The 26479-nt window shown below is 37.1% G+C and overlaps 2 protein-coding genes across 2 annotated transcripts; one reads left to right on the top strand and one right to left on the bottom strand.

The window, feature by feature from the left end:
* Window positions 1–792: 792 nt before the first annotated feature.
* Window positions 793–26479, top strand: SMC3 (structural maintenance of chromosomes 3). The gene is made up of 23 exons (XM_028185145.2): window positions 793–902; window positions 1011–1125; window positions 2155–2294; window positions 2656–2814; window positions 3197–3322; window positions 3469–3636; window positions 3908–3999; window positions 4307–4460; window positions 5899–6128; window positions 7278–7487; window positions 9077–9176; window positions 10718–10864; window positions 11409–11567; window positions 12132–12290; window positions 14040–14251; window positions 15165–15327; window positions 16470–16633; window positions 17107–17314; window positions 17911–18087; window positions 18592–18728; window positions 22745–22925; window positions 24019–24201; window positions 24880–26479. The coding sequence occupies exons 1-23, from the start codon at window positions 888–890 to the stop codon at window positions 25090–25092; spliced, it is 3612 nt and encodes a 1203-aa protein (XP_028040946.1). The 5' UTR covers window positions 793–887; the 3' UTR covers window positions 25093–26479.
* Window positions 19512–20888, bottom strand: LOC149500121 (lipase 3). Its single transcript, XM_089737420.1, has one exon. It carries the CDS (start codon window positions 20886–20888, stop codon window positions 19620–19622), a length of 1269 nt encoding a protein of 422 aa, XP_089593546.1. The 3' UTR covers window positions 19512–19619.

Raw genomic sequence — 26479 nt, 5'->3', positions numbered from 1 at the left:
TAATATTGTATGATTTTGTAATTTTGACACAATATATCGACCAGGAGTCCTCTTAGCGTCGTTCTCCTCATAACTGAGGGTCGTGACTCCCTCGCTACTACATCAATCTCTCTTGTACGAATGCTCTCCATCTACTGCGATCCTTGGCCTCGTGGAGTGCATCGTGGAGCTTGATGTCCAGACAAGACCGAATTTGATCCGAGCATCTCGTGGGACTGCGTCCTCTGGGATGTTTACTGTTGTCTGTTTGTAAACACACCATGAATTAGAGTGTTTTTAAATAGCCCCTCACCCCAGAACCCAGCCCCCTCACATATAACCGTTCAACATTTACCCTCAACCTCGCCCGTCACCATCAACTGCTCAAGATTGTGTCCCTCCTTTCGAGAAATGTGTCCGAAGAATTCCAATATTTTACGAATGCATATTGTGGAAAGTCACTAGAACCGACCAGGAAGTCCTAGTGTAAAAGGCTTATTACATACAATGCCATACCGCGACGATAAATCTTCATTAATAACAAGAAAAAGTTTCTACGATTGCAAATTTGTTTTTAATAAATAAAAAAGTCATTGGTCGAGTAGAAAGGTAACAAATATTAAATTAAATTAATATAAATTATGGAAATTACAACGAATAGTTTAACTATTTACAACTAGATCTATCTACGTCTATATCCACAAATATAATTAAACAATCACTGGCCACTGTTTAGTTGCCAGTTTCTGGCTGAATGGTTAATATTTCAATGCAATTTACGTACACTTGTACTTGTCACTTAACTCGGCTAATGTTTTGACATTTGTGTTGACATTCAGAAATGGCGGCGAATGTCTCGTCATAATAAAACTTTGTTTTCGGAGTTTTTTCTGATTTAAACGAAGACAATGCACATAAAACAGGTAAAACAGTCAATAAGTTTTACTTATGACCAAATTAAAAACATAATAGTATTTTCTGTCATTTAATTTTATTACTTTTGTTTGAAGTGACGCTATTTGTTTTTACAGGTAATAATCCAAGGATTCAAGAGTTACCGAGAGCAAATTGTTGTAGAGCCCTTTGATAAACGACATAATGTAGTCGTGGGACGTAATGGTTCAGGGAAGAGTAACTTTTTCCACGGTAAGCGCATTTACAAAACTAGGATAATTGACACAAATGTTCAGATGCTCCAAAAGTCTTAGGAATTAAAAAGCCGCTTCCTACGTATTTAAGATTTTTATTTACATACCTATATAAGTTAACGAATAACAATCACAATCTATAACAGATCACACACAGTCATCTGACCCCATACTAAGGCTCCTTGTGTTGTGGGTACCAGAGACTGACATACTTATACAGTATAAACTCAATAAAGACACTGAAGGGACTGCAGTTTATGGTGTTATAGAGAGTTGTCATTAAACATGATATAGATATGACAAATCAGAATTATAAAAAAAAAGTTCATTTCAAACTAGCTTTAGTAGCTATATACTTAAAAAAGTCTTATTTGATCGTTTTTGCATATAGTTTGCTATTTTTGTGTGACGTCTTTTGCTGCAACAGTAATTTTGTTGTGATTTTTTACTTAATAAAGTGAGGCACTTAGGCATGTTGAGAGTCCAATTTAATTCACGACAGATTTGTTATGACTAGAAAGGAAAGATTCAATTTATATATAATTATATATATATATATATATTTATGGCTTAGTTAGGTAGCGAGCTCACAGCCCACCCAGTGTTAAGTGGTTACTGGAACCCATAAACATTTACAATGTAAATGCGACACCCACCTAGAGATATAAGTACTAAGGTCTCAGTATAGTTCTCTTTTACCTATCGTCTTTTGGTTTGAATGCATTTAAAAAACCTTCAAATGTTCCTGTTGACTTGTAAAGTTATGTTTTTCATGTCTCTTTGAAAGTACATGTAAAAGCTTTTTGATTTAAGAAATGTTGTATTCTTGCTAAATTATATTACTGGTATTTTATTATTGATCAAATATATTTATTTTAGAATAGTCTTGGTTTGACCTTGAAACATTTGTTTCTAGACACAAACATACAATTGAATTATTCAGCTGTGAGCAAATCCAAAGTAAAACAAAGCAATTTAACTGTCAACATTGAAATATTGTAATCACTACTATTTGTATTACTTTCAGCCATTCAATTTGTACTCAGCGATGAATTCTCCCATCTCAGACCTGAGCAGCGGCTGGCCCTACTGCACGAGGGAACTGGCCCTAGAGTCATTTCGGCTTTTGTTGAAATTATATTTGACAACTCTGACAATAGGATACCTGTAAGTTGGTCAAATTAATTTATCAGAAAAGAATATCTTAATATGAAAATCAACTTACAATGATAATATTAATATGCTTAAGTAAAAATGTCGTAAGTTTATAGTATAGTGGTTATATAGGAAAATAATTATTAAAATGGTAATTTACTTAAAAAAAATACTTAGAAATTCTTATGCAGGATGTAGCTAATAGCTTGCTAATGGCTTGAAGTCTTAAAGATTTTTTAGAATGTAGAACTATTTGTCCAGTCACATTTCATTATTCCTTATTGTTATCTCTTGATAGAGCTAGAACTAGAAAAACATGATGTTTATTAAATGTATTTAGTTGATTTTATAGCTACTAAATATTTTGTTACAGATTGAAAAAGATGAGATATTTTTACGACGTGTCATTGGTTCAAAGAAGGATCAGTTCTTCCTCAACAAAAAAGTTGTTCCTCGTTCAGAAGTACTAAACTTGCTTGAGAGCGCTGGGCTTTCTAATTCCAACCCATATTACATTGTGAAACAGGGAAAAGTAAATATTCTTCATCATAATACCTGTATCGTTTTTATATTCGTAATTGGGTAGATGATATTGGCTCCCCCAACACTTAGTGGTTACTGCAGAATATAGACAGTGAAATAAAAGTTAATATGTGATAATAATTCCATACAGTTATAATTATGACTATCAGATACTTTTAACTGAAACTCATTCAATCCAAATAGTAGAAATAGTCCTACACCCATAAATTATGACATATTTTACAGAAAACATACGTCTTAGATATAATTGCATAACATTACTAGTGCTAGTGCTAATTCATTTGTAAGTACATTCAAGTTGTTTAGAGGAATTTAAAAAAAAAAAAATATTTATTGTTATTTTTTTTTTTTTTTTTAAACTATTCTTACAGATTAATCAAATGGCCATAGCTCCTGATTCCCACAGACTGAAACTTCTAAGAGAAGTAGCTGGTACAAGGGTTTACGACGAAAGGAGGGAAGAGTCTGTAGCTATACTTAAAGAGACTGTTGGAAAGGTAAGTCAATGAATGTCCAACCAAATAAATAGCATTTTACTCTTGAAACTGAAAACATTAAATTTTTAAAATACATATAATTATATATTTCGTTAAAGCTAATACCAATATCATTCATGTTGTTGAGAAATATTGTTCAATTCTAGGTAGAAAAAATAAATGAATTCCTCCAAACCATTGAAGAACGTTTGAAGACTCTAGAAGAGGAGAAGGAAGAATTAAAAGAGTACCAGAAATGGGACAGAGCTAGACGCGTTCTAGAATTCATTATCCATGACACTGAACACAAGGAGAACAAAAGGAAACTGGAAGAGGTAAACAACTAAGTATTTTATCTCATTTTGTCAAAGGGGTTTTTTTTTTCCTCTAGATGATTTTCAAGTGTTTTTTATTCAAATATTATTATTATGTTTTAATAATCTAACTCAATCTATTTAAGTTTGTTAGCCTAAAATAGTGCCAATTTTGTATGTTTTAAAAATTATGTTACAAAGAAAACAGCATAAATACAATAGAATAAATAAATAAAAATGTACATAATATAAGAGTATGCTATGGTCAGTTTATTAGTTTAATTTAATGTAGTTGGAGAAATTGAGATCGAACAGTGGAAAAGAACAACAACATTATGCAGATTTGGTCCGAGAAGCTCAAGAACACGTGAGGGAAGCTAATAGGTAAATATTTACATACAACTTGAATTTAAAAATACAACAAGCCTCAATTTGGGATATGGATTTTTTTTACAATATCACTTTATAACGTCTCTAACTTGAATTTTAAAAATTTTGCTATAAAATTGTAACAGAAACAGATTGTTGGTACACACAACATGCTCTACTATCTAATAATGTAATAAATGTAATTTTTCCAAATAATAATCACCAAAAAATGCAGCAGATTTATTTCTATTACGCAGTGTTATGCTTGCTTCGTGGTCAGGGTTATGACTACATTCATATAAAAAGTTTTCTCTTCGCGCAGGAAGCTGAAGGAAGCGCGCAAGGACGTGGCGGCTGCAAGAGAGGAAAAGGACATCCTCTCCACCGAACAACAACAGCTGCTGAAAGAAAAAACGAAACTAGAACTCGCCATAAAGGACTTGACCGACGACGTTGACGGCGACAACAAATCCAAGGCAAGTTCCTTACTGTTTCATTGCTAGATTTTTATTCAACACTAGTTGACCCGGCAGACTTCGTAGTGCCTCAATCGATAAAAAACAAACAAAAGGAATCCGTCCGACGGGGACACATCAAAGGGAAAACAAAATGGTTATACCTTTTAAACCTTCTCTGGATACCACAAATAATTTAAGATCAAAATTTGCCAAATCGGTTCAGCCGTTCTCGAGTTTTAGCGAGACTAACGAACAGCAATTCATTTTTATATATATAGATATTTTTCTTCGTTCTCTCTGCAAGAGAAACCTTGTCGATAAGTCGATTTTGAGTCGTTCAGTCATCGAATTATCTAAAACAAGCGGCCCGCTCCGACCCCGCTCGGGTCTTTAACAAAAATTTTAATGCTATTTGACGTTGTTTTATTTTTTTAAATAAAAGAACACTTATTGCGGCATAACTAGAATAGTTAGACATATGCTGTCGCGACACTTTTTGTAATTAATAATGTGTTCTACAAAGTCGTAGTACATTATTTATTCTATTATCAGTAGTTTTCGCAGGGCACGCGATGTAAAGAATATTTTAGGTCATTTTTTTACACCTTGGGTTACATTATTGGAGTTTTAGTAACGATCCCTAATTTTTTTCAAAAAAGATCAGGTATAGCCTATGTCACTCGGGAATAGTGTAACTTCCAAACAGTGAAATAATTTTTCAAATCGGTTCAGTAGTTTCGGAGCCTATTCAATACAAACAAACAAATAAATCTTTCCTCTTTATAATATTAGTATAGATTAGTATGAATAGCCCGTTCATAATGTTGTCCGTTTGTATGTGTGTAAAATAAATAAATAAGTAAATAACTGAGAACAAATTACGCACTGTCATTCGGCACGAAATTAAGATTCCTTGTTTTATGGGTACCAGAGACTAACATACTTAACACATTTGTTTTGATTAGTTGTGCGCACATGCCTTATGTTACAAGCTAAAATATTTACTTGTTGTTATATATTGTATTTTTTATTTTTTAACTTGTAATGTGTATTGTGTGCCTAATAAAAAAATAAAATGCTTAGGTACATACATATATAGATACTGCAGTCTCTTCTGGCAGTCGAAACCAACAAAAGATTTTCCACTAATAATAATCTTTAAGACCTTGAAGTCACGAACTTTTTTCTCCTACCTACGCCGAAAGTTCGGTTTTGGTCCCGCTGTACAGGGTAAAAAGTCTAACTTTTCCTCCCTGGCTCGGTACTCCACGGGAAAAAAGTAGGACATCTCATCCCACGTGGCAATTTTACACGCGGGAGGAAATGTCCGACTTTTCTCCCTTGGTGCACAATGTACTATTCTTTTGGGTCATTCATGTTTGTTGTAATGATCAATGAAATCTTATAAGTCTCATACGTCAGTTATTTATAACCATAAATATGATGCTTACAACAGGAACGCGCTGAAGCCGAATTGGAACGCTTAAGACAGCAAATATCAGAGAAAGAACGCGAGTTAGAAGAACTGAAGCCGAAATATGAGGAGATGAAGGCTCGTGAAGAGGAATGTACTAGAGCGCTCTCTCTCAACCAGCAGAAGAGACAGGAGTTGTACGCCAAGCAGGGGAGAGGCACGCAGTTCACCTCCAAGCAGGACCGGGACAGATGGATCGAGAAGGAGCTCAAGTAAGCACATTACGTCATCACACTGGTCAGACAATCGCGGCCCGTCTTTGGTATTACCGGAGCCCATAGACTTTTTTTTGGTACATTTTTTCCTTATTAGGAAAGGCAAGGGGATCTAAGCCCATACAGCCTTAGCCCATAGTCATCTACAACGTAAATGCCGCCACCTTGAGATATGAGTTCAAAGGTCTCAGTATAAAGCTAGCTGCTATAGTATAGAGCTAGAGCAGTAGATAGCTAGAGCTCTCAGAGCACGAACAAACAAGCAAACAAATTAGAAAAATAAAACCCGACGATTCTGCATATTGGGCTACGGTAATTTTTTTTTTATTGTTTAGATGGGTGGACGTGGACGGGAAGTGGGTGGACGTGGACTTACAGGCCACCTGATGTTAAGTGGCTACTGGAACCCATAGACATCTATGACGTAAATGCAGTACCCACCTTGAGATATGAGTTCTAAGGTCTCGGTATAGTTACAACGGCTGCCCCACCCTTCAAACCGAAACGTATTACTGCTTCACGGCAGAAATAGTGAGTCCGCACGGCAGGGTGGTGGTACCTACCCGTGCGGACTCACAAGAGGTCCTACCACCAGTACTTGTGGAAGTCTATTGCAATAGCATAATGTTTATTGCCTATGCTAACCTTCAAACTGAAACATTATAGCTATAGAGCCGTTATAGACACGTACCTATTTCTTGAGGTGGTCAAATCGGCCCTTTCAAGCGTTTTTCACAATTCATCCGTGAATTGTGTAAATTTTTTTTACCAAAAAATACTGGAAAATACAATTTTTTTTTTTATTATTATTATATTATAATACTTTGTGTATTAATTGTATGTATATTTACGGAGATATGTATGTGTACATATATGTATATGTATTTCACTGGAATGGTACACCGCGCGTAGTTCGTTTCCTAATGATTCTTGTCCACCTGATGGTTGTCTGGAAGAGATCGCTCTTAGCGATAAGACCGCCAATTGTACTTTTTTGTGTTTAATGTATCGCACTGTTTATTTGTTTTTTGGTGTACAATAAAGAATACTCTCTCTCTCTCTCTCTCTCTAACACATTATTTTTAAATAATGTAAAATTACACATTAAATTTTGTATAGATAATTAATCATGAAACCTCTCAATAGATCACTGAACAAGCAATTGAAAGACAAGAAAGATCACGAGAGTAAGTTACGTGAGGATCTAAGGCGCGACGCCAACAAACTGACGGAACTGGAGAAGAGAATCGAAGAGACCACGAAAGAGATGGAGAGACAGCGCGTGGCCATCGACGAGCACAACAAGCAGTATTATGAATGTAAGAAGAGGAAGGACCAAGAGCAGAGCGCCAGGAAGTGAGTTTCGTTTTTTTGTTTTTACTGAAGTCCATAGACATCATAAATCATAGACAAATACTATGAGGAAGTCCGTGTAGAGTCCCTTCTTTATTTCGCGGGAGAATCGTGTTATTGGATCACTCGTAATTAACACCACAGTTGAAACAATAGGAGTTTTATTGTTGCAGCGGCTTACACAGTTCTAAGTTATACACATAATTTTTTTCGTCTTATGTATTTTCGGCAGTAAATTTTTTTTTTTGAAGAGATTTCATGACCTGGTAACTACGACCTTTAAGTCATGTCTTATTATAATTTATAATCCGGGATGAAATCTAATCTCAGTAAAATGATGGTCATTTACTGAGATTTTTTTAAGTGGACATTTCTGGACGATCCCGAGAAGCTACGTCCAGCGGGTTATTTTCATTTTCCGACATTTGTGTCACAGATATTAAACAGTTAATAAATCACCGTTATTACACATTTAAACCTGAAGAAACACTAAATAGACAAAATAAAACAAATCACACAACTTCACTCCTCCCGTTCCCGCAAAAAAGTCTCGGCGGTTTTTTTTTAAGGGATTTTATGACCTGGTAACTGAGACCTTTAAGTCAGTTCTTATTTTAATTTATATTCTTATTTTTAAGAAAAATCATATTATGGAGTGAAATGAAATGAAGATGATTAATTTGAGATATTAATCAACTGGGATGAAATTAAATGAGATGATACGGGATGAAGTATAGTCTCAGTAAAATGGTGGTCATTTACTAAGATTTTTTCAGTGGACTTTTTAGAGGATCCCGAGAAGTCACGTCCAGCGACTTTATTTCATTTTCCCACATTTGTACACCTTCACAGATATTAAACAGTTAATAAACCACCATTATTACACATTTAAACCCGAAGAAACACGAAATAGACAAAATAAAATAAATCACACAACTTCACTCCTCGCGTTCCCGCCAAAAGTCCGTCTCGGCGGTAAAAATGCCCCATGTCACAGACTATCTTCTTTTTCCACCTCTCGTGCGTTTCGGCTTACGCATCATAAAATGGTGCGTTCTTAAACGCCACACCTGCTTCACGGCAGAAATAGGCAGGGTGGTGGTATCTACCCGTGCGGACTCACAAGACGTCCAGTAATAACGCAAATTATCATTTTGCGAATTTGTTTTTTACTACACGATGCTATTCCTTCACCGTGGAAGTCAATCGTGAACATTTGTTACGTACGTATTTCATTAGAAAAATTGGTGCCTGCCCGTGGGATTCGAACACCGGCACACTTGCATCGCTTGATACTAGTGTACTTGACGTCTTATCCTTTAAGCCACGACGACTTTTCATAATACTCTTTTGACTTTCTATTTCCATAAAATATTTTACAATTTAAAAGCAACCTTAAGTCCTAGGGTTAGGGATTCCTATTCATTAACTGGCGTCAGAAATTGGTGAATACAACATGTTTTCTCCACGTCGGTCTAGTGTTCAGCTATGCATTGTTCCCAGTCGGAGATCTTTGCTTATAATACTTATTTGATATTCGAATCGTTATGTTCTTATTTCGCATGTGTGTATAATATAATTTTGTATTACAGCGAATTGTGGCGCAAAGAGACTTCATTGACACAAAATTTGTCATCACTAAAAGACGACTTGGCAAAGGCCGATCAGGCGTTACGATCCATGGCAGGAAAGGTAAAGAAAACATTAATATTTTTGATTAAACACTAAACAGAAATGTCGACCCTCGTGCAGTGGCGTAGCTACCGAGGGGCTAGGCGGGGCAGTGCCCCGGAGCCCCCAAGCTCAGGGGGCCCTCGAATCCTTACCAGAAATCTCGATGAAACTGAAGTTTTGGAAATTTCTCCTATTTTCAAAATAAATATGACAGGTTGCAACCCCACTTTAATCATGACAACTCGGTTGAGAGAAATTCAAAAATTATGCCTAGGGATTCCCCTAAAATCTTTCTGTAGGTTGACATTGTTGTCAATTTGACGGATAGTGATATGTGCGTTTTATTATTCATCGATGTGCGTTTTATTCTGAATTCGAGTTAAGTTTTTTTTTTCGAGAACGGTAAAAAAATTAATACTGTATCAGGAGTACGTAAGCTCGTAGAGGCCGCGCGGTCCGCTACCAGCACTCTAGCTCGCCGCCAAGGAGATAAGATACACCGAGTGTATCGCGTCCCGACCCGGCAGGCTGGTTCTGGTCCAGCGGGGTATTCTGGGACACCAGCGGCACCATCTGGGCTGCCTGACGGGCTGCCGTACCGAGAAGTCCTTGGGGTGAGCAGCGCCGTCTGGTTGTAGTGTTGACCGCGGTAACCCCCTTACCTCATCCGGGTTCTGACCTCGGAGGGGATCGGACGTTTGGGCGAAGAGTGCAGGGGAGTCGTTTAGTGGGTAGGGCCCCCAAAACATCCTTGAGCCCGCGGTCTCGCAGTCGCGGACCAGTCCCACATACCGCGCGCGCCCCCTAGGTGCGGGGACCTCGGAGGAGGTTCGGAACCCAGCCCGAAAAAAAAAGTCCGATCTTTATAATATAATAAACCCTTGAATCTTCTCTATTTCGTTTTATTAGCCTAACCTACACCAAGTATTAATTGTAATTTATGTTGTTACTGTTTAATATTTTTATTACTTGCCCTGCAGTGCACAAAAAAGAATTTAAGTATTTGTATATTTCATATTTTTATTTGATAAAATCTAATCAGTTTACATAGCAGTGGGGCCCCATTTTTTTATTTACCCAGGGCCCTTGGTTACCTAGCTACGCCACTGCCCTCGTGTACCTTGATGTCGAAATCTACAAGTAATAGTTGGAATTAATATCTAAAGTGATTAAAAATCAATTTATACGGTTCTATACTTATTTGTAAGAGGTTCCAGTTTTTGTCCAGTATAATGTTGTATTTCCACGCACTAGATAATTTTCGAATTATATCCTTCTGCAAGTTTATTGGAACTATAATAAGAAGCTAAGCTAAGAGACTATGTATACTCTGCCCTTGTTTTTCACTGTGTACTGAGACCAGATTACATACAATTAGGAATACTTATAATTGGGTGAAGCCTTCAATGTGTGTATTAATAAAATGAAATATTTGTTTATAATTAAAATATATCACTTAATGTATATTATTTATTAAAATTTGGCCTTTACTACATTATAAAGTTTCCATATAAAAATATGTTCTGAGAACTGTAAAGATTTTCTATTTATTTTTCCAGCCAATTCTGAACGGTCGAGACAGTGTCCGCAAGGTGCTGGAGACTTTCCAGGAGCGCGGAGGCGACTGGGCCAAAATAGCCACCCAGTACTACGGGCCCGTCATCGAGAACTTCACCTGCGATAAGACTATCTACACGGCCGTCGAGGTACACATTCTATTCTATTTATTTACCTAAATAATTCTGAAGAATCAGCTTCATCAAGTGCGATGAGAGTAAAAGAGAAGTGCCCTGAGGAATTATGCTAACAACTCCTTTTTACCATCACACCGCTTGTCACCGGAGCAGAATACATCCATATTACCTGGAGCCACTGCGTTCATCCACATTGCGTTTCCAGAGATCATTTTTGCCACGTACCATCCGGCTTTGGAATGTGCTCCCCTCCAGGGTGTTTCCCGAGTGCTATGACATGTCCTTAAAAATAAAAGAAAATAAATTATCAATAAAATTTTGAACCCACCCCGATTTTTCCATTAAGTTTTAAATCACTTTTTTGTTTTATCACACTAACTTGAGCTTTAATAATAAAAGATTTACATTTTTTTTTAAATGCAGTACTTGTGAAGAAAGTTGTTAATAAATAAAAAAAGCTAAGCTGAAAATACACTCAATACAGTTTACTAAATATTAAAACCATTTTTAGTCATGGTTCCTGTTAAAATAACATCAAGTACTTGTTATGTGTCAGGTAACAGCGGGCAACAGACTGTTCCATCACATCGTAGAATCCGACACTGTAGGAACGAAGATCCTCAAAGAGATGAACAGACAGAACCTACCCGGAGAAGTCACCTTCATGCCCTTGAACCGACTGCAAGTACGAGATATGGTTTATCCCAATGACAATGTAAGTTAATATTGAATTATGTATGTATATATGTATGTATGTATATATGTATGTATGTATATATGTATGTATGTATATGTGATTGTGTATATATGTATAATTTTTTGTGTATGTATTTGTAACTTAAAATAAATTACATTGCACCCACCACTATTTACTCTGCACTATTTTTGGTTGACTGGTAGAGAATAAATCCGCCAATGAAAATTTTACATGAAGAGTAATTAATAAATAATTACAATAAATAAATTAAAAGGGCGTAATATAAAGATTTTTTTAAATTCTAGAACACAAAATATTTGACAGATATCTGAATCTCGCTAAAGACATTTTCAGAAGTTTGGATATAGATCGATACATAAGCTCCGAACAACATTTGAACCGTCGTTCTCCCCTTTGTTATTACTTCTCCTAAATATGTAATGAGAGTTTATATCGGTCTAAGCTGATTCATTTTGATTTAATGTCTATGAAATACTTTAATAACAGTACAGGAATCTAAATTTTTAAAATGTGTTTTTAAATTGATTCTAACACCCCGTTTGCCTTCACCATTGCTTACAGAATGCAATAGCGATGGTGCAAAAACTCAAATATGATCCGAAATACGCGAAAGCAATGAAGTACATATTCGGGAAGACGCTCATCTGCAGGAATCTCGAATGCGCCACGGAACTGGGGAAGCAGTTCCATCTGGATTGTGTCACTTTAGAAGGAGATCAGGTGAGCTCACACTGCCTTTGGACACAGTCGAGAGAGTCGCAGATCGGACTCTACCTACCCGGTAATACAACGTCGAAGTCTCGAATTGTATTTAAAATATTCTATTACTTTTTTTTATTGCTTAGATGGGTGGACGATCTCATAGCCCACCTGGTGTTAAGTGGTTACTGGAGCCCATAGACATCTACAACGTAAATGCGCCACCCACCTTGAGATATAAGTTCTAAGGTCTCAAGTATAGTTACAACGGCTGCCCCACCCTTCAAACCGAAACGCAGTACTGCTTCACGGCAGAAATAGGTAGGGCGGTGGTACCTACCCGCGCGGACTCACAAGCCGTCCTACCACCAGTAATTACGCAAATTAAAATTTTGCGGGCTTGATTTTTATTACACGATGTTATCCATTCACCGTGGAAGTCAATCGTGAACATTTGTTTAGTACGTATTTCATTAGAAAAATTGGTACCCGCGTGCGGGGTTCGAACACCGGTGCATCGGTCAACACGAATGTACCGGACGTCTTATCCTTTAGGCCAGGACGACTTCAATCTGTAATTTCGTAAAAATAATAAGAATATTTGTTGGAAACGGTAGGTTACAAGTACTCCACGAGGAAATGCAGTTTGTATTGTAGAAATTTTACATTCGTTTTTTTTAATATTCATAATATTTGGGACATGATATACATATTATTATATTAGGGGTTAAAGTATGAAATTGCCGATTTGTACTGAAAAATTTAAATTCGTTCGCAAACTCAAAATTGATATTGCGAGCTATTTCTGCAGCGTTAGTTCCGCGTCGGAACTCTTATTGAAAAATCACTCGAATTTTCGAAGTGTCCATCTTTCTTGTCTAAGCTGAATAAATAAAACAACTGAAAGTCGATAATCGAATGTCGCACAATTTTTAAAAGAAGAACCTCATAGGTACTGTTAGCGATGCATTAAATATAAATTTGGAGCTGTGATTGGTATATTTGTTGTATGTTTGTGTGGTGAATTCGTTTTGTTAAAAGAAGTTAGCAAAAGTTTTAGCTTAGTTTTTAAATTAACAAGATTTGTAAGAGGGAGTGCGCGGGGCTCAACGAGAGGTGAGGGAGCCTCGGACCGGTGACCTGAGGCGAACGAAGTCAGTGCTGTTACCAAAGCAATGAACGCAGCGCGCTTCCTAACCACTAAAGTTTTTGTCATCCGACGCCACTATAGGAAATAAATATTTTTCTCACAAAAAAAACCTCTGTTAGTGCATTCCACAAACCTACGAACCAACATAAATTATAGGTACCATTTGAATAGAGTTTCACTTAAAAATCTCAAACCATGCAGGTTCTATGTCAATTCGAAGTACCTATGACAATAGAACAGCAATTTTATACTTTAACCCCTATTATTAATAATAAATAAAATCTATATATATAAAAATGAATTGCTGTTCGTTAGTCTCGCTAAAACTCGAAAACCGCTGGACCGATTTGGCTAATTTTCGTCTTGAATGATTTGTGTAAGTCCAGAGAAGGTTTAAAAGGTAAATAAATATGAAAATGCTCGGAATGAAATAAAAATAACAATTTTGTTTTTCCTTTTATGTGTCCCCCGTCGGACGGATTCCTTTTGTTTGTTTTAAGTTTATTTTATACAAAAGTTTAGGTCTTTTATTATCGATTGAGGCACCACGAAGTCTGCCGGGTCAGCTAGTAATAGTTATATTACACAATGTTATTCAAATGAAAATTTGAAACTTGCAGGTATCGTCGAAGGGCTCTCTGACGGGTGGTTACTTTAACCAGTCGCGCTCTCGTCTGGAAATGCAGAAGACCCGCTCCGAGCTGATGGAGCAGATCACGACCCTCGACCTGGAGCTGAGCACGCTGCGGCAGGAACTCAACAAGACTGAGGCGAGCATCAACAGCATCGTGTCCGAGATGCAGAGGACTGAAACTAAACAAGGGAAAGCAAAGTGAGTTGTTCAGGTTACCGTATGTTCATACAAGACTGAACTTTCTGTGTTAGAAAGGCCCTTAAACCTTTTTTTTTAAACAGCATTTGTCTAATATTAGTGCACATAAAACCTTATCGATGCTTGAAAGGCAAACGTGACTAAGCGACAATAACTGCTTTGTACATAAATGATAGGCAATAACCATATTCGATGCGCAAAAAATATATATTTCCAGGTCTATTAAAATCATTTCAATCCTACGGCTAGATTCGTTAAAATTGATTTTTTTTCAGGTATTTCAACTATAAATTAGTCTACTGTTAAGTTCACGCATTGTCGCTTAATCACGTTTGTCTTTCAAGCGTCGAATTATGTTCATACAAGACTAGACTTTCTGTGTTAGAAATGCCGTTAAATATTTTTTTTAACGGCATTTGTTTAATGTACGTAAAACCTTATGATGATTTAGAATATATTGCGTGCTAGAAGCAAATGTATCTCCGGAACTAGAGTAGTAATCTTTTTTTTTACTGTCTTTGTCCTGCATGATGTTTAGATGAACATTTTAGGTGAAAGATGTAGCCTGTCGAGGGCTTTTGTATTGTGAACTTACCTGTGAATTGCAACAGAAGTATATACTCATATAAATAATTCAATTATTTTCAATTGAAAATTTAAAATTATCTCTTTCTGAATTTCAGTAAAATTAGTAATTAAGCGCAAAGAATTGTTTACAACGGATTTTTGCACATAATTGTTTATTGACGGGCTTAGTCCCTATAGCATTCTCTATCCGTCGATCAAGGGTTATACAGAATAGAATGTAGTAGGTATTCAATAATCATAGTAAAATAGATACTATAAAATATATTAACTACGCATATGAAACAAGCAAATAATGTAAAGTATATCATGTTTTTTTTCTGCCTAGGGATATTTTCGATAAAGTCAAAGCTGACATCCGTCTGATGAAAGAAGAGTTGGCCTCCATAGAAAGATTCAGAGGACCTAAGGAGAGATCTTTGGCGCAGTGCAGGTCCAGCCTGGAAGCCATGCAGGCTACCAAGGAAGGACTGGAATCTGAACTTCATCAGGTAAAATACAATACAGCTTACTGTCACTTTTTTAATTAAAAACCTATAGTCGAAGGTTTTTTTTCATCGACATTTAAATAATGTGAACGAGTTGTAAAGTGTCCCTGTGTTTGAGAATAGCTTAGTGACAGCTATATAGCTTATACAATTCGTTGTTGTTTTATATTGACAAAATAGTGATCAGTGACGTCATTATTCATTAGTGCATTACCAAATGATCGCCATTAAATAAGTAATTAAGAGTTTTTTTTCTCTGTCTCAATGTGTAGGGGATAAATTTATATTTAAAGTAGCCGTACCCGCCCGCTTCGCTTGGCATTTAAAATTAACATTATTTATTCTCATTATTATTAGGGAGTCCAACACTCATATAGATATTAGCCTATCCATTAAGTACATGTATTTTCTACATGTGCTGGTGGTAGGACCTCTTGTGAGTCCGCGCGGGTGGGTACCACCGCCCCGCCTATTTCTGCCGTGAAGCAGTAATGCGTTTCGGTTTGAAGGGAGGGGCGGCCGTTGTAACTATACTGAGACCTCAGAACTTATATCTCAACGTGGGTGGCGCATTTACGTTGTAGATGTGTATGGGCTCCAGTAACCACTTAACACCAGGTGGGCTGTGAGCTCGTCCACCCATCTAAGCAATAAATAAATAAAACTGGATACCATGTTTCAAGTCAATCGGATACATGATTCAGTAGTTTACGGAATATCCGTAAAAACCACTGTAGATTTATATATTAGTACTAGCTAACCCGGCCGACTTCGTAGTGCCTCAGCCGATAAATAAAAGACCTAAACTTTTGTATAAATTAAACTTAAAACAAACAAACAAAGGGAATCCGTCCGACGGGGACACATCAAAGGGAAAACAAAATTGCTATTTTTATTTAATTCCGAGCATTTCCATATTTATCTACCCTTTAAACCTTCTCTGGGTTTCCACAAATAATTCAAGACCAAAATTAGCCAAATCGGTTCAGCCGTTTTCGAGTTTTAGCGAGACTAACGAACAGCAATTCATTTATATATATATATATAGATAGACAGATAGATAGATAGATTAGTTTAGGATATGTACATATCCTATTATTATTTTTCTGAGGTCAAGTTGTATATTATTTGTACTCTCGTTACAGGAGTTGATGGAGCAGCTATCGACCGCGGACCAAGGTAAAGTGGACGAACTGAACGACGCGATCCGCCGCCTCACCCTCGAGAACAAGGAAGCGTTCAGCGCCAGAATGAATCTCGAAGCCACGAAGAACAAACTAGAGAATTTGCTGACCAACAATTTGATTCGGTTCGTTCATCGTTCGTTCGATAGTTTGTGTAAAGTTACCGAAATTAAAACTCTAAAAATAATATATTAGCTTGTAAACTGGACCCGCTTCACGATTTACTTAATAAATTTCAAGGCATGACGTATCGCACTGATTGTATAACCGTCCTCATGATTGGTCGCATTTTCTAATCACAATAAGAGCAAAACATTAGTTTCTGTGCGTAAAAACGTAAATTTTGTATAAAACTTAACGGTAGACAGTGGCTTAGCTCTGGTATTGCTAAACGCCCATGAGTGTCGGTAACCACTCACCATCAGGTGAGCCGTATGCTCCTCTGCCTACAAAGGCAATAAAAAAATAAATTATTTTAGATTTTAAATTTTTTTTTTTGTATTGTTATTACATTTTGAAAAATCGAACATAAAATCAATGCAATGCAGTCTTACATGTGCTATCAACGATAATTGAAGGAAATCATTTCCTTCGACAGACGTAAAGACGAATTAGTACAAGCTCTACAAGAGATCTCTGTGGAAGATCGGAAACGTCGTCTCGCTAACAGCAAAACCGATCTGTCCGCCACCGAGAAGCGCATCAAGCAGATCAACAAAGAACTAGAAGAGGTCGAGAGGAAAGTGCAAGCCGCCGTCAAAAACGAGAAGGCTCTCAAATTGGAGTTAGACAAATGGAGGAATAAAGTGAGCTATGAATGAATATATGAATGAAGAATCTTTATTGCACAAAAATATTGTACATAGGCGAACTTGTTATTTATTTATTTTTTAAATAGGCGGAAGAGCTCACAGCCCACCTGGTGTTAAGTGGTTACTGGAGCCCATAGACATCTACGACGTAAATGCGCCACCCGCTTTGAGATATAAGTTCTAAGATCTCAAGTATAGTTACCCTTCAAACCGAAACGCATTACTGCTTCACGGCAGAAATAGGCAGGGCGGTGGTACCTACCCGCGCGGACTCACAAGAGTTCCTGCCACCAGTAATTAACCAATTAACGCCACGCAGGCATTCTCTTCCAGTTAACCCTCTTTGATGAAGTGAAAGATTTAAGAAGTGCGTAACTGTGTTAAAGTTAATACAAGGCGATAATTTAAAGAATTATAGTAGACATGAGTAAAATGAACAGAGCAATGAGCTATAATTATTTAATGAATCTATAGTCATTTTTAATCGCGTAAACAATCAAACGAACCCTGAGTTAGTACATCCATTGGAACAACAATAAAATACATGAGTAACAATAATTTGTTGAACTCATTTTTCTCAAATTCACCAGGAAAAAGAAGCTCAAGATAAAATGGAGGAGGACGCTAAGGGTCTAGAAAAGATGGCCTCCAAAGAAGTGTTGCTACAGGACAAAATTCAAGAGTCGCTCGATAAAATAGCAGCCCTGGGCACACTGCCCAACGCACCTGAACTACACGCTAAGTACCAGAAAATGTCTCTGAAACAGGTTAGTTAACTATGTTACTGAGAAAACAAGTTGACCACTGATTGCCTCGTAAAGCTTAATACAAAAACAGCTTTTCAAGTTTAAATACTTAATAATATAAGACTACGAATAATAAAACTATCGAAAAGTAATTACGCTTCAAAAATGGTTCCAAGTAAATAGCTACTGCGGAGGGCGGGGCTTAAAATAGCTATATAAAATATAATTTTTATGGTCACATAATTAAGAAAAAATGTTAATTTATTTCAATGACTATTCCACTATTTTCAATATTTAACGTTTGTATATATAATAATGGGATTTAATGAATTCTTTTTAAATATGTCTATCAAGATTATGAGAACACATAGATGAGGGTGAAGATAAGATGAAGATAGTAAAACTACCGCGCTTCACATATAGAGACCGAGTCAACTAAATTATATAAAAGTTGTAGTAGCATAGCAGTAGTGGTAGTAGAATAAAAATAATAGAATTAACTTATAATAAACATTCTCCTCGTAGCTCTTCAAAGAGCTAGAGAAAGCCAATCAACATCTCAAGAAGTATAACCATGTCAACAAAAAGGCCTTGGACCAGTTCATTAGTTTCTCAGAGCAGAAGGAAAAACTGTACAAGAGAAAAGAAGAACTCGATGTTGGGTGAGTCACACTCTTGCTTCGATTTCCTTCATTGTTAAGCTATTGCATAGCTTTGAGCGCGGCGACCGAATCAAGAAATTCCGTAACATAAATAAAACCTAATACCCCCACTCCGCTTACCACGTACCTCGCGCTCAACACATTCACACGTTGCGCTTGTGTAATGTTTGTGAATAAGCGCGCGGCGTGACGTCGCACTGCATGCGCATCATGAAAAGTCTGCCCATCTCTCTCTCGCGCGGTCCTATTTATGAGTATGAAGGGGATAGTTCATGTTTTGTTTTTGTTAATGTTTATAAATATAACGTGGTCTTATTTTATTATTGTTTTAATATTAAATTATTATTGTCTAATTGCAATAATATGCAATTTCGAAAAGGGCATATGTCGCATATTTTTCAAATATGTTTTTTCATATACATATATTTTTGAGGCTTACCTACACCCATTTTATAATAATTCCAGTAATTTTCAATTACTAATTAACACTGAAATATATTTTGAAATTTTACACTGCTTTAGAAAATAATCAGTTTTTTTTCATTTCCTGAACATTTTACATTTTCAGAGATGTGCCCTTTTCGAAATTGCATATTTAATTATAATTGCATAAGTTGATAAAAAATCCTATGCAATATCTTCACCGAGCCAGTCCCCGAGTGCCACACGTGTTTTAATTTTAATTTTGTTTTATTTGTTAAAATTTAAAAATCTTACATTTTTGTGAGCCGAGACAGAACTTGATATAATCATGATTTTATTACACATCAACAAGCCACTAACAATTAACCATGTCAAATTAATTATATATTATGTGTTGAAATAAAATTACTTCAATATGTATGTACATATTACACTAAGTTTATTGTAATTAATTTTTAAAACAATGATTTAGTAAAAAAATTTACTATATCGCATCGATTTACTCGTTATCTTCAAACCATTTTCAAATTCGAAGTTGTCTATGATCGATACGATTTTATCGTAGACGGCGTGCCTGCTGATTTTCGCGTAAACAAAATCGATGTGACTCAGGTCTTCAATGTAAACGGTTTCTCGAACGTTCGGCAGACAATCCTTTAGTCTCTCGACGTCGATTTTATCGGAGAACCAATCCTCTCCGCTGTGGAACAACACGACCGGGGACCTGATGTTGGCGCATGCGTAGTCCGGGGCCGTTTCCTGCCCGTAGACCTTTAAGTTTCGCTCCCTGCCGTGGTCGTATCTGCCGAACCTGCCCGACGCCGCCAACTGTCCGTAGTGGACGAACTGCAACGTCGAGCACCCTGTAGGCGCGTGTCCCAATATAACTGGAATCAATTCTTCGTCTACCTTAGAACTGTAACCTAAAGTGTTGGACAAGAAATTGTCGCATCGTACCGGTGACAGCGCGCAGACTAACATCGATAGCTTGTTGAGCGAGTCCGCACTCGGCACGTGCGTGTTTAGCGACGCCAAAGCGTAGCCGAGTATTTCGTTTGCGGGCGAAAATATTTGTACCAAAGGACTCTTGGCGTGCTCCAGCCAAGCGACCGGAGCCAACGAGAACATCATCTTGATTTTGTTATTGTATTCGGGCTTCATTGAGGTCAAGACGTAATAACACGTGGTACCTTGAGAGTATCCGACGTAGTATAGATCGGTTTCAGCCGTCGCGTTTAGTATGTAGTCGATGGACGCCGGCAAATCGTAAAGGCCGATCTCTTCCCAAGTGAAATCCCAAAAGCGTTGGTCGTCGGGTTTTAAGGACGCGTGCTTCAAGGAGTGTTTGTTGCCTCTGGCGTTTCCCATCCATACATCGAAGCCGCTGTCCGCTAGGATATAGGCCAGCGCTGAATCCGGTCCTTGCAGTACCCAACCGTCTGAGCTGTCTAAAATTCCGTGCATCAAAAATACAACAGACCTCCTCTGAGCTGCGTCACGTCTCCCGTGTTTTATTCGGTGTAAATTCAGAATGTAACCGTCTTCTGTAGTGACCCGATGTTCTTCAAACGGATATCCGTATTTCGCGGCGAGTTCGCTTATATTCAATCGCGCGTCTACATGCGAATCGTAACCGAGAAAACTTGTAATGCCATTAATAACCGTGTTCCAAACACTGAATATATTGAAGGCAGTTACTAAAGGCAATAATAGAACGAACAGCGAAACACGGTACATTCTCGACGACGGTTGGATTTCCGAATGAATAATACCATTAATCACGTACCTAATATAAGTATCGGTTAAATTACATACCCTAAATACTTAATAGCTTCTTTACCTCATTATGAATGACGGTCAATCTTGACCGACATTCGAGAGACTTCGGTTTGAATGAATTCTTTAATAGATTTAAAACTAATTTTCGGTATTTAGGGAACGTTGTGTAATTGCGTTAAATTAGTAGAGTAGATCAACCAAGTTGTTACACTAATTACGAGGTTCGTTGATTACTTAAATACTAAATAATTAAATAAATGAAATATGCAGTGAAGCTTATAACTTAAAATTATATGTCAAATATTTATATACATATCGACGCTTGAAAGGAAAACTTGACTAAGCGACAATAACTGCTTTGTACATGAATGATAGGCAATAACCATATTCGATGCGCAAAAAAATACATTATGATTATTATAGCTTGCTCAGCAATTAATCGCAAAATAAATTCCGGTAGAGGACTTAGTTTTTCGAAATATGTAGCGAAAAACTAATACCTCAGCAATACCATACCAATTGGATGGACGAACTGAGGACCCATCTGATGTTAAGCGGTCACTGGGGTCCATAGACAACCACGTTAATGCCGCCACCGGGCTTCAGATATGAGTCTTATGTCTCCGTTTTGATAGTTAGACAGCTGCCCCGCCCTTCAAACCGAATATTACTGCTTCACGGCAGAAACGGGCAGGGTGGTGCAGGTGACCTACCAGTGCGGGCTCACAAGACGCTTTACGACCTTAAAGAATTCGAATAATTCTTCGAAAAACAATTTTTCACTTAAAAAATTTCTTCTGTCGGAGTTATTCAACGCCATACGTGCGTACGTACATAAACCCGCGGTCGCGAACGCATTATTTTGGGAAGAGTAAAAATCCCCAAAGCTATTGTCAGTAGCAATCAGTATCACTAGTGTCACTATAATCGATGACGATGACCACTCTTCCTCAACTTAACGAAACTAAATAAAATTTTTAATACGAAGGTCATAAATGAAAGCCTTATTTTAAAATTTAGCTAAAAGTAAACTTTACCCCTGACTGCAAGAACAATTCAGTCCTGAGAAGAACAGCCGAAACAAATTCTTCAGCAGACATGTGAGTCGTCTATTATCAAAGCCGGCAATCTGACTTTTGGACAATGATTGGTAAATCAGAAAAACGAATTATTGACTTTGTATTCCATTGGCAGTCACAAAACTCTTCGGAACGACATCTTAGATAAATAACAGGTTAACTATTAACCTTTATTTAATGCAGGTTTTGAACCGTATTCTTTGAAGGAGACGATTATATTCAAATCAATCTGTATTGACATATCAATAACATTTTTTTGTCCAAATGCACAGATTGCCACCTTTGATAATAGACGACTCATGTATTATTTAATAGTTAAAGCATTTATTTATGATTGTTTTTTTTTTGTGTAAATGACTCACTCTAAATAATAAGTTAATTTATGTTGTAGTGGTGGATTATTTTGAGAAGAGTAAAAATCCCCAAAGTTATTGTCAGTAGCAATGTCAATGTCAGTGTCACTATAATCGATGACGATGACCATTCTTCCTTAATTAAAACTCAACGAAACTAAATAAATATTTTAGTATGAATGTCATAAATGAAAGCTTTATTTTAAAATTTAGCTAAAAATAAACTTTACCGCTGACTCCAAGAACAGTTCAGTCCTGAGAAGAACAGCCGAAACAGATTCTTCAGCAGATTCTTCAGCAGCAGTATTATTTAATAGTTAAAGCATTTATTTGTGATTTTTTTTGGTGTTCACTCCAAATAATAAGTTAATTTATCTTGTAGTGGCGAGAAAATCCGTGAACTCATAGAGACGTTAGAACACAGAAAATTGGAAGCGATACAGTTTACTTTCAAACAAGTCACGAAGAATTTCTCAGAAGTCTTTAAAAAGTTAGTACCTCAAGGAAGGGGCAGTCTCATCATGAGGGTAGCCACCGACGAAGTGCAGGATGTTAATCCAGAGGTAATATTTTAAGTTAGTTTTAGAAGAAATGAAACTGCTCAACAAAAAAATATAAAGGTGACCGAGAAAAAAAAAAATTTTTTTCTCTCTTTACCTATGCTGATAGCCTTGAGAGGCTATATCAGCTTTGCCTTAACGTGTAGGTGAGCTCACGGGCTCAAACCGGAGCGGTGCTAACACTGCTAGCAAGAGAAGTGCTTCGCAGAATCTAGCACCGGCTCAGAAACGCGACCCACTGAGAAGATCTGGCGAGAAACTCAGTGGACTGTGTCTGTGAGTTCCGAACCCTTCGTCGCAAGCGACGGGTTCGACGAGCACGGTAACCGGTGCTTAAGGTACCTAAAAGCACCGTTTAATGGATCGGGAGGATCCGTAATGACGTGTTTAGGGCATTATCAACATTACTGGTGGTAGGACCTCTTATGAGTCCGCACGGGTAGGTACCCCCGCCTCGCCTATTTCTGCCGTGAAGCAGTAATGCGTTTCGGTTTGAAGGGTGGGGCAGCCGTTGTAACTTTGTTGGGACCTTAGAAGTTAAGACCTTAGAAGGTGGGTGGCGCATTTACGTTGTAGATGTCCAACCATCTAAGCCAGCGGTCGGGGAACTTAATTATTACCCCAAAATATTTTTGTGTAATTTGATATTATCCCATGGCGAAGAACAAAAAAAAAACGAAATCGCTTCTTTTTAGTATTTTTCATATTATAGCCCACATGATAATTTTGAAAAGAAAACAACTAGTCAATCACGTGAACTTTTTGTTTCCAAATAATGTGTTCTATCTCATTCTCTCGCCGGCTGAATCCTATACATTTATGTGTTTGTGTCTCTATGGACTTATTTTTCGTTTCGTTTCATTTTGTTTCATAGAGTTTGAAATCACAAGGATTTTAAAGAGGTTTCACTTCAATATATACTTTTTACTTATAAAAGTTTCATTTTTACCCCCCAATATTTCATTTTACCCCATTTGGGGTAATTTACCCCGGTTCCCCGACCGCTGATCTAAGCAAGAAAAATAAAAAAAAAGACAGAAGTTTCATTGAACTGAACCTACGTAACCCGTTGTCCAATCGTGTTCTCGTGTTGCAGCGCGCCAATGCAGACCAGTTCGCCGGCGTCGGTATTAAGGTGTCGTTCACGGGCGGCGAGGGGGACATGCGGGAGATGAACCAGTTGTCTGGCGGACAGAAGTCCCTGGTGGCGCTCGCGCTGATATTCGCCATACAGAAGTGCGACCCCGCGCCCTTCTATCTGTTTGACGAAATCGATCAGGTAATGTTCCTTCTGGTATATAAGTCCATGGGCTACGGTAACCACTCACCATCAGGTGGGCCGTATATTCGTCTATAAGGGCAATAAAAAAAATGCGCCTTATTGGTCAGTAGTAGCGAACAAAGCAGAACGGCCGTCTCACAAAACACAAGCGGTTCTGAAACATAAAAACTATTATAAATAATTTTAGATCGAAAAGATTTTTTTCTTACACAATAAGCGCACAGACTGTGTTCTCTTGATTAAGTCAAAACAATGATAATGCAATTTATAATTACATGGCAGTACAGATAAAAATGTGGCTTTTAGTTTTTAACATAGATTGGTGAGCCAGCTCGTTGACAATCTTGCGATGCGATATTGATGCCCACAGACAAAAAAAACAAAGTGAATACCGCCCACCGTCTTGAAAATGTCTACCGTATATAGTCTATAGTCTCAATTTTATTATTTTAAAATGATTGCTTATATGGGTGGACGAATTCACAGCGCACCTGGTGTTAAGTGGCTACTGGAGCCCATAGACATCTACAACGTAAATGCCGCCAACCACCTTGGGATATGTGTTGTAAGGTCTCAGTATAGTTACAACGGCTGCCCCGCCCTTCAAACCGAAACGCATTACTGCTTCACGACAGAAATAGGTAGGGTTCACATTAACCACGGTATTGTTGACAGGCTCTGGACGCGCAACATCGTAAAGCGATAGCGAACATGATCCACGAGCTGTCGTCGTCGGCGCAGTTCATCACGACGACCTTCCGCCCCGAGCTGCTGGAGCACGCGCACAAGTTCTACGGGGTCAAGTTCAGGAACAAAGTGTCTCACGTCGAATGCGTCACACAGGAGGAGGCGAGGGACTTCGTCGAGGACAGCGCCACACACGCTTAGCTGTGACTATTGCAAACACACCGTGACGTGTCACTCTGAAGTCGACACGGTAATGATTACTAATAATAATTACATACCTCAATATAAACAAACAAAAAATATAATTAAAATAAGTTTTCGTTTCATTACATTATAACAAAGCTAGCTGTCGAATGATGGCTTACGCTGCACGAGGTCGTTGACCTCGCCTATCAGCCAGTACTTATTTGAATTACATTGCGTAGTTTTTATGTCGCCGCGTCTTCATTTTCACGAAGACTTTTATTATATCTGATGTATTACCAGTTTTTCGTTACAAAAATTAAAATCACAGACTGTGAATAATAAGTCATAATTCATATGTTTTTGGTGGCCCAAACTTATGGTTATTTCGCGCTGTCTAAAGTTTTAACATGTTGTTGATTGGGTCCTTTCTATAATAAGTAAATTCAATGTTTTTCGGTTAAGTTTTCTGTTGCACCGTCAAAGAAATGTGCTCGTGTGTTATAAGTAGAGTAAGCTCTATTGAACCGTAAATTACTGCTGTAATACTATGATTACATTGAATTTTAATCTAAAACGAAATTAAATATTCTTTAGTCTGACTTGTATGAATTAGTAGAAAAGTATTTTTTATATAATTTTTTTTTCTGCAATCTTTACTCATCTTCAATTAAAACGTTTATAATTAATGTTCTATGATTTTCTAATCGCTAACATTATTACTAAATCGACGATATTGATTCGTTCTGACTTTAGACTCGTAAAGATAGTTTTATGGTAGGATAATATATTTTTAGACTACAATACACTAAACTTCAAGAATTATTGATAAATATACTGTCTTTATCAGCAATAAATTTATTTTCTAAGTATCGTTTCGAAATTATAAAAGTTTATTTTTATTGCCCATTTGATGGTTGAGTGGTTACCGTCTCATTTGGACTTGCCCGGACCCGGGGGCACGACCAAATCGCAGTCTATCGTTGAGTACTCTTCGTGAAACTTGTAAGTAAGAAGACAGTAAGAAAAATAAGTAAGAAGAATTGTTGTAAGAAGATGTGGTAGCGCGCCGGTAATGCCGTGGAGGGTACTTCATTCCAACACCGGATGGTGCGTGACAAAGACGGTATTTGCATTAGAAGTTTTGGGCAAACTATATTTTCTTAGTTTTCTAAATTTTGGTCGACATAATATGTAAGATTTTGTTAAACGATTTAAAAATTCAATTTTTTTTATACATTATCTACGTACGTAAATAGAAATTTAATGATTGAACTCTGTTACAAAATGTGTAAATGTATCCTCACTTAATGTTTCATACTTTTAAGTGTTGTTTGTTCGCAGTTATAAAAATTGTAATAAATTTATTGACTTTTAAATTTAGGAATAAATTCCTTTTTATAAA

The sequence above is a fragment of the Bombyx mandarina genome, chromosome 23, assembly GCF_030267445.1.
Source record: "Bombyx mandarina strain Sakado chromosome 23, ASM3026744v2".
In the NCBI taxonomy this organism is placed as follows: Eukaryota; Metazoa; Arthropoda; class Insecta; order Lepidoptera; family Bombycidae; genus Bombyx; species Bombyx mandarina.
Note: the sequence above shows the minus strand (reverse complement) of the source record. Positions and strands in the feature narration are given on the sequence as shown.